We start from the raw sequence: 15,362 nt of genomic DNA on the forward strand, positions 1-15,362 counted from the left end.
CAATTAATATGAAACCATTAAAATTAAATTCCTTTTTGTAATTTATATTTCTTGAAAATGTAATATATGATGTACTATTAGTAAGAGATATATCACTATCTTTCATAGAATATCTATAGTTGTTTAACGTAGTCACTCGATCTTTTTAGAAACGGCTTGAATATGCAAGTTAATATCTTCGGACAATCCCATTAAATAGATAGGCCATTCAATTTTTTTTTGTAACTGCAATTTTTTTATAATTTTTTATATGGTTATTTGGTAACTACTTTTCATGGTTTTTCTCCACGTATACATGTTCGTTCACATATCTATGCAGAAGGTCATTTCTAGAAGCGGCCACATTATCTTTTTGGAGACATCACTGCTCTCATTTACCTTCGTTGTTATTATAAAACCTTGGTTTAAATAGAAGAGTTTTGATTAATTATTGTGATTTTTTTATTTTTAATAAAAAAATCAGTTACATAGGTAAAAAAATAGAATTTATTACCAGCAAATAGATAATAACCGATTTCATGGTTATTTAATCTAAATCACATAAATTTAGAAAAAAAAATAGTTGAACACTCAAGTGTCATTTTTCTTAGTTATACTGATATTTTTCTTCTGTTTTAATCGAAACATATTATGAAAACTACCGTATACAATGAATGAACTTAATACCTCCTACATTGAAACAATAAATGTTATCTTCTTGCATGAATTAATATATTGGTTTTATTTAGGTATGGAAATTGCGATAGTTGTGGTACATTCACAAGTGGGAGAAACGTGTTATTCGGGAATAAATGTGATTAATGTTTTTTATGATTTTCAACAAAACGACAAATCTTCACACCTCTATAAACATCTCAACATTCACTCACTCACTTCTATCGGTGTGTTTTTCACCTTTTCTCATATATACTCAACCCACTCTTGTTCCCTCCAATACATTCTCAGGTATTATTTATTTCTAAAACTACTTCATTTATTATTTTTAAATTTATGTATTCTACTTTTGATTTAACCGAAATCTCAAACCAAACAGTTACTAATCGGTAACATGAAACTTGTCTAACCTGTACATTCGATTTTTGTTCAATTAACTGTCATATATATATAACGTGGCATATTAAATTTTGGAAAATTTATTATCTTTCTATTCTTTCGACCTACTAATCTTTCTATCTATGTTTTTCTACCTTTTCTCTTAATTTTTTTATGAGGCCTCCTATTTTTGATCTAAATATAACCAATTATTTTCAAAGATAGGCACAATTACAAGTTTTCGATTTTATTTTTTGAACTACACGTTTGTTAAAGAAAGTTTTTAAGCCATATTTATATTTGTATCTATTAATTAGTAGATATCTATGACATCAACTTTGGCCATAAGTTTGTACCAATAGTATTGAATCTAAGTATTAAATCAACTTTGGCCATAAATTTTTACCATAGTAACTTATTAAAATGAATTTAAGGTTTAGTTATTCGGTGCGTATTAGTTAAAAGGTTTGAAGTTGCTAACTAGCGATAAATTTTTTATTTGTTTAGAAGTATTTGACAAAATTGTTGGTAACTTTTAAACGTGTAAATTAAATAAAAACTAAAAGCTATAAAAATTAATTTAACTGTTTTTTGGACTATTAACTTTTCTCTAAAGTAAAATCTAAAAAATCTTATTGCCAAATGAAACTATTTCATTTTAATTTTGAGTTTTTTCTTTAAATTTAAAATAAAAACTCCGAAAAAAGAAAAAAAGTTAAAAAGTTACATCCCCAACACACTCTAGATAAAGAGCAAGTATACTAGCAATCTAATCTAATACTTTATTTATGATATATATATATATATATATATATATATATATATATATATATATATATATATATATATATATATATATATATATATATATATGGAAGAGTTATATGGAAAATAAACAATTAGGACAACACATGTTGGAACCAATGAAAGCATGACAACACATCACTTTGGAATAACTACATAAATAACTTTCATAGTAGATTGCTTATGAATAAAGAAATGGACACGTGTCACTTGATCATTGGTTCCAGCATATGTTGCCCTAGTTATTTGTTTTCCATAGAACTCATTCCTATATATATATATATATATATATATATATATATATATATATATATATATATATAATGCACACAGTAATATACTTTAGCTCTATTATCATTTTTGGAAATCCCGGCTTTTTTTCAAAATTTTAATACATCTTTCATGCCAGAGCTAATAGAAATCTCAAATATAATGTTCATTTTATATATAAATACATAAATATATTTTCTAAAATGAATCTTGATTAAAATATATCATAAACTATAATATTTAGACTATTATGTCGTGAAAAAATAGTTGGTAATTAAAAAAAATCAGTTGATAGTAAAAAAAATAAGATAATAGTTGAATGGATAGTTGCTAGTATATAAATTAGCTAATATGTTAGTTGAAATATATAAAAATACATATAATCAAAAATAAAATTATAATTAATAAATTGTACGAGATAATTAATTAAAACAACGGATTGAAATGTTAATTTTACTAGCTAGTTTTTTAATAATATAGCTTAAAAACTACTTTTTGATTTAATAAATATAACAATCTATAAATGCTCAATAAATAAATTACTTTATAAGTTAGTTGTGATGCCAAATATAACCTTTAAATAATACAAATAAATACTATATTTCAAATTTTAAATTATAATTACATTTAGTGCCCTTTAGAGTTTAGATCAATATTTTCGGATTAATAACATATAATATAATACATCACGTTGAGAGGCTGTTTGTTTTATCTTTTCAACTAACTTTTAGACTTTATATTTTTCAAAAAGTTAAAAATGAGATAATAGATGTTTGGGAAAGGGAAAAGATTTTTTTAAACCAACTTTTCAGAAAGAAGAAAAATGAGCATTTGGAAAAGTCACATATCCATGATTTTTTGGAACTTTTGAAGCCATTGACACTTAAATTACTCATATACCCCCAACTACTACTATCCTAATCAATAAGCCCTTTGAATTTTTAGTCATTTTATATGTAAAAGTTAAACCAAACACCTTTTAAAAACAACCTTTGACTTTTGTTTCTCAAAAACTAATCCAAACACATTTTTAAAAACATCTTTTGTACAAATTCTTTTTATAAAAAGGACTTTTGAAGGTAAAACGATATCCCAAACACCCCTAAGTATTCAAATTCTCATTGTTTGAAATTTCTCCAATAAAGATTATTGGATAATAATGAAATAATTAAAATTTTCAAATTTTCGTTGCTACAATAAAGTTAAAAGAGCATATCAAATCAATATTTGTCAATGTCTTACAATAATGTTAAAAAAAATATATCTATCAAATTGTAAATATCTTAAGATAATCACTAAGAGATAAATGAATAAAAAATTTCCAGTCAGAAATATTATAAGATTAATAAAAACTATTTTGAATATATATATATATATAAAAGAAATATTACTTTTTCTTTACTTAAAACTTTTGCCACCAAAATTTACAAAGTTATCACTTTTGGTCCCTGTCTTTTATTAAATTAGTACCCATCAAAATATTTTATATTTTAGCATATCTTTGCAACAAAAGTTTTATATTTTAACAGATTTAGTCGTTGCAAAAATAAAAGTTTTATATTTTAGTAGATTTAGTCCCCGTAGTTTACTCCATGTAATAAAGGTTTTATATTTTGACAGATTTAGTCCTTATAATTATTTAGTTTACAGAAAATGTCTATTTATCTCGACTCTTAGGAACATTAACTTTTTGATGATCATAATTTAGCCACAAATTCCTCAAATCATTACTCACACACTAACATTTTTATGATTTAAAATTTAGCCACAAATGTTTCAAGAGTATGTCATTTTTGGTCCCTGTCATTTACCAAATGTGAACACATTAGTTTGTGGAGTTGACACTTTTGGTCCTCTACTCTCCTTGAAACATTATATACACACAAAATAAAACCAACAAACGAGAAAAAAAAACAAAGAAACATTGAAACATGTAAACATAAAATTCACTATTAAAGCACACAGCCCTTAACAACAGTGGAGTTTTCCTTTGTTAGAGGTTTGCTATAAAACTTTTGCATTTTGACATATTTAGTATATACAACAAAGGTTTTATATTTTTGACAGATTTAGTCCTTGCAACAAAGGTTATACATTTTGATAGATTCAGTCCCTACAACAAAGATTTTACATTTTGTCAAATTTAGTCCCTGTAGTTTTGTAACTTATAGAAAAGGTCCCTGCAATTTTTTTTCAAAAACAATTAATATGGGTAAGATTTTTTTTTATTTCGACAGGTTTAACCCCTGTACGAAACTAATTATGTCATTTTTTGTTTTGTTTTGTTGGTATGTTGAAATTCCTTCTCCAGTTTCAATTTTTACAGGTAAAATAGTCATTTTATAGGTTTTTGAATTTTACATAGTAAAAATCAGAAAGCCCAATTTTGTCTTTGTAATTTTATCATTTCTTAATGTTTTTTTTGTAAATTCTTTTTTCAAGTTTCAGATATATATGAAGGTTATGCATGTTACACTTACAACATCGATGTATTATGTCTCTTAAGAATGTTATAAAAAAATATATGTTATATTATTATCATTTTAGAAATGCCATGACATTTACAAAAAGAATGTTTTTTTTACAAAAAGGGCATTTCAGACTCCGAACAATTTCGTAAAAAAAAAATCTAGAATTTAAAAAATCCAAAATCCGATTAACAACTCTGAAATTTTGAGAAAGTGTTTTGTGTGTATTGAATCTAACAAATATATAAGAAACGTAGCGAATGTATATATACGATACAAATGCTTAAAATGTGATATTTAATTGACAAAAATAATAATAAACATTTTAAAATAACATTTTCAAATGTTTAAAGTTTTTCTTAATGCAAATGAGAACATTATATATATTTGAACAATCAAGAGTAACTCAACCTAGAAAAAATGATCATTTTATATAAAAAAAAAAAGATTATTTTTTTAACAAACTCCTTCATATTGTTTAGTTTTTGCTAATATCTCATATGAATAAATTTAATTCAATTGAAGTTTGTCTATTTGACTATTAAATCCATTACAACATATCCACATGGGTTGTGCCATTTTCATACTGCATGTGGAAGATGTGGTGAATAACCCGTCAACCCATATCTGAATCATAGATGTCATTTTCTTTGCAACCATGCATGTTCATTTGTTGTGACTCGAAGACATGCTACATTGTCTTATGTTAACATAAGGGATTAGTTGAGACACGCATAAGTTGGCCTGGACTCCAACGTTAGGGATCCTTCTTTCCAAAAAAAACACTAAAATATAAAATCTCAAATTCCAATTTTGACCTACTTAGTTGTAATCCTCAAACAAAACATAACTTAAAATTTTCCATCCAAATTTTTATTACCACAACCAATTTAAATTTCTATTTCTTTTTAAAAAAAATTGTTTCTAACTTATGTCATGTATACCTAAATGACTACCTAGGTAGATTAAAAAGAACATTGTTTTAAGCACCTCAAAACAAAATTTTATGTAACTATTAAGATTGGAAAAGTAAATATCCTTTCATATGAAGTAAAAAAGCCTATCTTATGTACATATTTGAAAAGGGACTTATATATACTTACTTTTAATATCGTTGTAGATACTATTTATATATGTTTGTACAAAAATAGAAGATGTGGAAGCTCAAAATAGGTGAAAAGAATGGGAAATTCAACATCGGTGATGGAAATGGTGATGAATATTTATATAGCACCAATAACTTTGTGGGGAGACAAACTTGGGAGTTCGACCCTGATGCAGGCACGCAGGAAGAACGTGAACAAGTTGAAAAGTTTCGAGAACAATTTTTGATTAATAAGAAGAAGCTTGACATCAGTTGTTGTGCAGATCTGCTCATGCGAAATCAGGTTCATCAATATTGCTAATTAAATTTGTATGCATGATGAATCAAATTAGACATTATTTCTTACAAGTTAATTAAAGAATAAGTTGAAATTTTCAATGTTACCACTTGTTTATACACCAAAGTTACATAACTTTATTAGTAGAATGAATTGAGTTTATTATCACTTTATGCACCCGTATTGATTAAAATGAAAACAATGAGAACCCTATTTTTATCTTATTATTTGGCTATGAATTTTGTATATGTAGATTAATATAATAAATTATAATGTGAATATTAATGTATAATTATTCATATATTCATTGTTGAATAATAACATAGAGTTGTATATATAAAATTTTACCAAAATAATAACATAAAAGTACTAAAACGAGTCAGCTAAAAGATGTTTACAATCTTTTAAATTGTTTTACTGCTCTTATGCATTTTTTAATTGAATAGAAAATTAGTTTAAAAGTATGATTAAAAATACTATATTAAAATAATTTTTCTATTTCATTATTAGTAAAACAATTTAAAAGATTGTAAACATCTTTCAGTTTAGTTGACTCGTCAAATCAAACTAATTAATATATTAGTTAATTTTTTTTTCAATAGTAAAAAACAATTTTTAGGTTTGATTTTTAATATGTGACATTTCAGAAAACCTTCCATTCAAGATGCTCAAAGTATTTTTAATTGAAACTGATATATATATATATATATATATATATATATATATATATATATATATATATATATATATATATATATATATATATATATATTAGAAAGATAAGCTAAAACTTATTGGGATGAATGTTCGTAGCTTATTAAGGAAAGCGGGATCGATCTTCTGAGCGAACCTCCGGTGAGACTTGGAGAGGAGGAGGATGTGAACTTTGAAGCGGTGACAACCGCAGTTAAAAAGGCAGTTCGATTAAACCGTGCAATCCAAGCTTGGGATGGTCATTGGCCGGCTGAAAATGCGGGTCCGCTCTTCTTCACTCCTCCCCTGGTAATTACTTTAATTCCATACAGTTTTATATTTTATGAAATAATAGTTTTCATAAATAGTTGAATATCATTATATATGGATTTTTTTCGAATTTGATGTTCAATGTGAACTTGCAGATAATTGCCCTGTACATAAGTGGTACATTGGATACAATCCTAACAGAAGAACACAAGAAAGAGATGATCCGTTATATGTACATCCATCAAGTATGTCTACACTTTACAAGATGATATATATATATATATATATATATATATATATATATATATATATATATATATATATATATATATATATATATATGGGTTAGGTTATTTTGTTTTCACTATCTATTATGTGCCCGTATGACTGATTCTGGACCAATCATTTTAGTTATTTTAAGAAAGTAATTAATGCATATTACATGTTGAAGATATAATAGGTATTAATTACATCTTCAGCATTTAATATGCATTAATTACTTTCTTAAAATAACTAAAATGATTGGTCCAGAATCAATCATACGGACACACAATAGATAGTGAAAACATTTGAACCTAACTATATATATATATATATATATATATATATATATATATATATATATATATATATATAATCTTTTTTATCAATTTAGCCATCTAATAACAAAAAAAAAGTGTTCTTGAATTTGATGGGTGTGTGTGTCGTGTTTTGAATTTAATACGATATAATATATCTAATGATTTTGGAGATAAGTAATAAATAATGGAAATATAATTTTTTTTATTAATAAATTATAAATGTGTAGAATGAAGATGGAGGATGGGGATTCTATATATCAGGCAGAAGTACAATGATAGGGAGTGTCTTGAACTATGTGGGTCTAAGACTTCTTGGAGAAACTTCATCACCCAATGACAATGGTGATGGTGCGCTTGCTAAAGGCCGTAAATGGATACTTGATCACGGTGGCGCTACTTCGATTCCTTCGTGGGGCAAGGTGTATCTCTCGGTATGTATATTTTCATCTTTTTTTTACTTAATAAAATATGTGTTGAATAACATTTGGTATTGCTAGTCCACATGTTTTGTGAAAGAACCTTTCCATGGGTTCATTTGTTGTATTAAAATTGATATTACAAAAATATAAAACTAAAAGCATCCACACCACAGTTTTCAAATGAAAATGTCTTGACACCTAGATTAAAAGAGCTATTGAAAAGGGTCCCACACATTTTTAATTAATTTGTCATGTTGATGTTTTTTTTTTGTTTCTTCTTGGTCACATGTTATTCTAAGTTTTTAATTTTCAAATGATATTGCAATTCATTAATTATCAATAACTAATTACTAATACGAACTATTAACTATTATAAACTTAAAAGTGTAAATATTTGTTACGTAGGAGAATAAATTTATATTAACATGTTTTTTTTTGCATTATAATAGTTATTTGATGGTATATTAATAGAAAGAAAAAAACAATTGTTTGTCATAATATAATGTTTTAAAGAGTAAAAATTTTATTTATAATACATCTTAAAGTGTAAAAAAAATTATTTGTAATAGAAATAGATATAAGTAGGATGTCATAATATATAATATATACAAAGAAATAAAAATATGTTATTACTTCTTGTATTTTAACCCTTGTCTATATTAAAAATTATGTAACTAAAGTATATAATTTAGCCAGTAACATAAGAAATGACATGGTTTTGCAGGCGCTTGGAGTGTATGAATGGGCAGGCTGCAACCCTCTTCCTCCAGAATTCTGGCTTTTCCCTTCCTTTTTGCCTTATCATCCTGGTATAGAATCAAATTCAACTTCTAGAGGTCATATATAGGGTTCATGTAAAGAAACAGATATCTCTTAGAGACTAATGTAACACTTTTGTGGGAATTGATGTATTTGTAGCAAAAATGTGGTGTTACTGCAGAACCACATACATGCCAATGTCATACTTGTATGGTAGAAGCTTTCATGGGCCTATTACAGACCTTGTTATATCATTGAGAGACGAGATTCATGTCATTCCTTACCACCAGATTAATTGGAACAAACAACGACATAATTGTTGCAAGGTTTGTCTTAAACGGTTACAATACCTAGAATTTGCCTCGTTCATATGGGCAAAACATTTTTTGTGGATTATATAAACTATTTATTTGACCAAAGGTGTTAGAAATAGTAATAATAGTTTCTTAAATATTTCTAATGATTAACAAATTATTGATACACCGCTTATAACATTGATTCAAAAACTATTTGATTATATTAGAAGATTTATGTGAGGGTTTATATCAAAGAAAACTTAAGCCATACAATTATGTATAGGAGGATCTGTACTACCCCCACACCTACATCCAAGATCTCTTATGGGATGGTCTTCATTATTTTAGCGAGCCACTTATCACAAAATGGCCCTTTAAGAAGTTAAGAGAGAAGGGTCTCCAAAGAGTTTTGGAGCTAATGCAATATAACGCTGAGGAAGGACGTTACATAACCATGGGTTGCGTGGAAAAGGCAAGATCACTTAACATAGATTTGCTCAAAACAACTAATAATGAAATGCTCCTAACTTTTTGTTGGTTTTGTTACAGGCTTTACAGATGATGTGTTTCTTTGCCCTAGATCCAAATGGAATTGACTTCAAACGACACCTTGCTAGACTGCCGGATTACTTATGGATGGCGGAGGATGGTATGAAGATGCAAAGTTTTGGTAGCCAGTTATGGGATTGCACTCTTGTGACTCAAGCAATTCTCTCGAGTGATATGGTTGACGAGTATGGAGATTCACTAAAAAAAGCTCACTTTTACTTGAAAGAATCACAGGTTAATTGGCTTTATTCTTATTTAGTAAATCTCTTATAATACAAGCCAATTCTAATCAGAAATTTCAAATCTTTTTTCTATGGCGAAACGAATTTATAGATAAAAGAGAACCCAAAAGGAGATTTCGCAAATATGTGTCGCCAATTTACAAAAGGGGCATGGACTTTCTCCGATCAAGATCAAGGTTGGGTCGTCTCAGATTGCACTGCCGAAGCTTTGAAGGTGAAATCATCACTCTCTTTAATTATTTATATACTTCTTTAAGTTTTCAATCTTGTAAACATAAATCTATCTTTCGGACTCAAATCCTACATGATTTCTTATGAAGTGTTTAATGGCGTTGTCGCAAATGCCACAAGAAATTGTCGGAGAAAAGGCTGAAGTGGAGCAATTATATGATGCTGTGAATGTCCTTCTTTACCTACAAGTACACATTCTCTTCATGTTATCTTTTACTTCTTTTATTGCTTCTAATCATACATTAGAGCACTCACAGTGTGTTGAACGTCATCATTTTATATTCAATTCAACTCTATAAAATTTTCCTACAATGCATTGAACTCTATAAATTCAATGGAATACATTTAAATATTTATTTAGGAGTTAGAAAGGTTTCCTTTTCCCCCATTGGACCGAATCCCACAATGGTAAGGTTTCATTTATTGAATGGCAACAAGGTTTGTCATCTTATTTAGTTCTCCCATTAAACTCTCCATTGTAGATTTTCTTAGTTTAAGGGTTTAATGTGGTAACTAACCATATTAGTAATAAACTTTATCTTCAATGAGTAATTTATGTTATGCATGTACTTAACCAGAGTCCACAAAGTGGTGGTTTTGCAATTTGGGAGGCACCAGTCCCAAAACCATATTTAGAGGTATGATTTTCCTGCTTAATTTAATATGGGCCAATGATAAACCTAAACTCATTTTTTTTGTTTCAGAAATTAAACCCTTCAGAACTTTTTGCAGACATAGTGGTGGAAAGAGAGTAAGCTATATTTTCCATGCTAACTTATGGGTTAAGATTATGGTTTATACATATGATGGATTGTATCCATTCTTTTTGGTGGTTGTAGGCATGTTGAATGTACAGGCTCCATAATTCAGGCTCTACAAACGTTCAAAGATCTACATCCAGGGCATCGTGAGAAAGAAATCGAAGTTGCTATTGAAAAAGGCATACACTTTTTGGAAAACAGGCAACAAGAAAATGGTTCATGGTATGGTTATTGGGGTATATGTTATCTCTATGGCACATATTTTGTGCTTCAAGGATTAGTATCTTGTGGGAAAACATATGAAAATAGTGAAGCAGTTCGAAAAGCTGTCAATTTTTTCCTCTCAACACAGAACTCAGAAGGTGGTTGGGGAGAGAACTTTGAGTCATGCCCACAAGAGGCAAGTGATTCAGTATTTTTAGTATCAAATACAAATTAATATAAATATTTTTACTTACATGTGTCAATTTAGTTTGATAAAAAAACAAATTAGTGAATAGTATTCCCAAAAAAACATTAATTAATGTGATCTTCTTGGATCAAATCAGAAATTTATACCTTTGGAGGGGAACCGAACAAATTTGGTGCAAACTTCATGGGCATTGCTCGGTCTTTTATGTGGTGGACAGGTTTGAAATCTTTTTATGATTTTATTTAACCGATAATCTTCATATGTGAAAATCAAAACAAAAGTAAAGATCATATCTATTTAAAAAAATGAAAACTAATATAACTTATTTTGTTGGAAAGGCTGAAAGGGATCAGACACCATTACACAAGGCAGCAAAATTACTTATAAATGGGCAAATGGATGATGGAGATTTTCCTCAACAAGTACATTATTTTCACACACTAGCAGATGGGTTAAATATACTCTTATTAGTTTGTTCTATTTAATATAACTTAAGACTAAAATGAGTTAAATTTTTGTAGGAAATAACGGGAGTGTACATGAAGAATTGCATGTTACATTATGCAGAATATAGGAACACTTTTCCCCTATGGGCACTCGCTGAGTATCGAAAGCGTGTTTGGTTGCCAAAACAAGAAAACTAAACTCCATTCTATAAAATAAAAGAATTCAATATGTTCTTTCATGAGAGTTGAATACATTGTAACAAGTCTATTTCTTTTGTACAAATATTTGTTCAAACTTTAAAGTATTAAGCTTTAAGCTATTATGTAACGTCCCAAAAATTCTAAGTAAAAATTTTCTTTTTAAATCAATCAAAACAACCATTCATTCGGTTTGAAAACCAATCATAGTATAAAATATGTCATACAACCATCAGAGTACAAAATCGATCAAATCATGCAGAAACTAGAGGATATTGTACAATCATGTTGAGCTCTTCCCCTTGGAACCGGAAGTATCTGAAACCATAGACATAAACTATAAGCACAAAACTTAGTGAGTTCCCTAAAATACTCCATGTCATACATATGTACCAGCTTGTACCTATATGGGTCTTTTTCACCCCCGAGTCTATTTCACCTCAATCGGTTTTTTCAACCTTACGGGTCTATTTCACCCCATGTCTATTTCACCCTCGAGTCTATTTCAACTCAATTGGTGTTTTTCAACCGAATGGGTCAATTTCACCCTCAGGTATATGTTACCCCACATAAAAATTGTATCATCCCAAAAATCACAATAAATTTTAACATTTTTTTTTTAAAACAACCCATTAACCATAAAGTGTCTACAATAAAACCATTGTTTCAAAAGTAATAATATAAATCAGAGTATCCCAAGATCCAATGTCATAAAATAGGAAGATATGCACGAGCAAGCCTTAGCTTTCCAAGAGTAAGGGATGGTTTGTACCTTGTTGAGCCGGATTGAGATATGGTTTGGTTGCAACATCAGTGGGTGGTAATTGAACCCTAAGTGGGGGAGAACTGAGTATTATTCTTGGAGGATCATTGATCCGTTCGTGTTTATGGTGTTGGATGAATGGTGCATAAGGATTTGTAGTTCGGGTATGCGAGACCTTGTTTCAAGATTTGGTCAAGGCAGGGGTGTAGAGCAGGTTGTTATCAATGTATGTATTTGTAACGACTCAAAAATCACAACAACGTTAAACTTTTCAAAACAACCCATAATCACAAAATATTTACAAATAATTGTTTCCAAAGTGTTTATCAATATCAGAGTATCCCAAAATCATAAGGCCATGAAGTAAGAGGATGTGTATGGTCACGCCTTCGCCTTTCCGCGATCATCAGAAGTACTCGAAATAATAAACTAAAAACGCAAGCCAAAACTTCGTGTGTTACCCCAAAGTAACACCACATAAACATAACAAACAACAACATGCATAAATGAGCCTTCAGCCTGACTGGACCGCTCCACATGGCCTTTAACCTATCTGGACCACTCCCAAGCCATCGACATGATTGGACTGCCTCGCAGGGCCTACAATGTAACATCCCAAAAATCATGACCAAAAAATTCTTTTTAAAACATTACTAAACCATAAATATTAAATCATTTCAATCATACTAAAAGGTTTATATAACAAATCAGAGTATCTTTTCAAAACACTTGCTCATTTTATCAGAGTAAACATCTCACACTAAACTTCTTGGTGTGTGCAATATGATCATTCCGAGCTCTTCCATCCGCTACCGGAAGTACCTAAAACTAAAACTGAAAACTGTAAAACATGAAGCTTAGTGAGTTTCTAAACCTACCACATACCATATACGCATAACCAGGAACACATAACCACATACTGGGCCCCCACCCACTGCATCGGGCCTCGCCCCGCATCGGGCCCCGCCCCGCATCGGGCCCCGCCTAGCATCAGGTCTCACCTAGCATCGAGCCCCGCCCAGTATACAAATCTGTCTCCCTTAGGCCTCACCCGCTACATGCATATATACAATCGAATAACATACTAGAACATACATAAGCATACTCTAACTGTACCCTGATCTAAGGCATCCCCTAACTTGGGCCCCGCCCCTGATCTGCTACTGAAGTAGTGGAACCCCGTCCATACTCCTACTAGTAGTGAGATACAACCCCCCGCCCACACTCACATCCTTCCTATCACGGGCCTCACCCCTACTATGCTAATATCGAGATATGGAACCCCATCCATACTCAGCTAGTGATGAGATACGAGACCTCTCCCACATTCACATCTTTACCGGGCACATATAAGTATCACAGAGACACAAGTATAATCTAACATACAACATAAGAATCTTCCTCGGGATTGCCCCAGCATCAGACCCCCGGTCCGGAGACATAGTATTATCTAACATACCTCGGGCTTACCCCGACATCGGACCCTCGGTCCGGAACCTATCGTACCGACACATGCAAGAATCACAAAGACCTCTACCATCCTAACATTCCTCGGGCCTCGCCCGACATCACGTCGTAACTCGGAACACATAACAATAAATGCCTAGGGCTAACCCCCGGGTCTTCCTTCTATACATAAGCATAAACATAAACATAATCATAATGGGCCGACATTGTGGCCGTAGACCCATGCACACAGTGAGGAGACTCACCTTACACTGTTGAAGACTAGATGAACACTTCTGACTGCTATCTGGCAACTCTTGAACTGCTGATCCTTCGACTCCCCGAACTATCAATACCCAAAACAACACTTAGACCCCAATACCCTCAAAAGTCAAACCATGTCAAAGTCAACGCTCCGAGTTGAACCAACTCACCGAGTTGACCCACCAACTCGTTGAGTCCCACAGTTCACACAAAACTATGGACTTCGATCCTACTCGTCGAGTTCTCCGTGAACTTGAAACGACCCAAAAATACGACCCGAATATTTCATTTTTAATATAATCAAAATCATAAAACTGAGTGTATCATAATAAAACCATGCGTTGCATTTCTCAAAAACCACACTAAAATACTGTAACAAGAAACTGTGTCGCAACTGAATCAAAACATATCTAAGAAGACTGAGTCAAACTCCCAGGATAAAAACTGAAGCTGTGGTGTGTGCAATGCCATCATCCCGAGCTCTTCCCTCTGCTTGCGGAAGTACCTGAAACCAAAACTGAAACTATAAGCACGAAGCTTGCGGAAGTACCTGAACGAATTAGGGTTTTCTCACAGCTCTCTGAGGGTGAAGGAGGCGAGAATGGAGGCTATAAGGTGGCTTAAATAGTGGGCAACCCGGGGATTTAGGGTTTCTCCCAGACAGACAGACTCGCCGAGTCCAGAATATGGACTCGCCGAGTCGCCAGCTAACACGTGCTCGAAATCCCGTCCCTACTCGGCGAGTCAGGCTATGAACTCGCCGAGTCCCTCTTGCAAACTTCAAAAACAAATACCATGGAATCATCATACCGGAGACGGGTCGTTACAATTCTCCCCCACTTATCTCAGACTTCGTCCTCGAAGTCTGCTACGGCTGAATCTGCAATTATCTCTGGGTAGTGCTCTCTCATCTCCTCCTCAGCCTCCCACGTCCACTCAGACCCCTTTAGGTGCTGCCACTGAACCTTCACTAACTGAATTTCCTTGTTCCTCAAGGTCTTGGTCTTCCGGTCCAGAATCGCGACCGGCCTCTTAATATAATTCAGGCTGCTATCAACTCGAATATCCTCTAGGGG

At 31.1% G+C, this 15,362-nt stretch overlaps 1 protein-coding gene across 1 annotated transcript; it reads left to right on the plus strand.

Moving 5' to 3' along the window:
* The first annotated feature begins 851 nt into the window (after positions 1 to 851).
* Positions 852 to 11,943, plus strand: LOC145060993 (dammarenediol II synthase-like). Its single transcript, XM_079008341.1, has 17 exons — positions 852 to 945; positions 5,695 to 5,962; positions 6,770 to 6,958; positions 7,075 to 7,164; positions 7,728 to 7,931; positions 8,644 to 8,728; positions 8,838 to 9,004; positions 9,258 to 9,446; positions 9,524 to 9,757; positions 9,857 to 9,979; positions 10,086 to 10,184; positions 10,575 to 10,634; positions 10,701 to 10,747; positions 10,836 to 11,157; positions 11,306 to 11,386; positions 11,508 to 11,591; positions 11,691 to 11,943. Exons 2-17 carry the CDS (start codon positions 5,729 to 5,731, stop codon positions 11,811 to 11,813), a joined length of 2,331 nt encoding a protein of 776 aa, XP_078864467.1. The 5' UTR covers positions 852 to 945; positions 5,695 to 5,728; the 3' UTR covers positions 11,814 to 11,943.
* The last annotated feature ends 3,419 nt before the right edge of the window (positions 11,944 to 15,362 follow it).

This window comes from Lactuca serriola, chromosome 7 (genome assembly GCF_051521515.1).
Source record: "Lactuca serriola cultivar US96UC23 chromosome 7, Lser_US96UC23_V15, whole genome shotgun sequence".
In the NCBI taxonomy this organism is placed as follows: domain Eukaryota; kingdom Viridiplantae; phylum Streptophyta; class Magnoliopsida; order Asterales; family Asteraceae; genus Lactuca; species Lactuca serriola.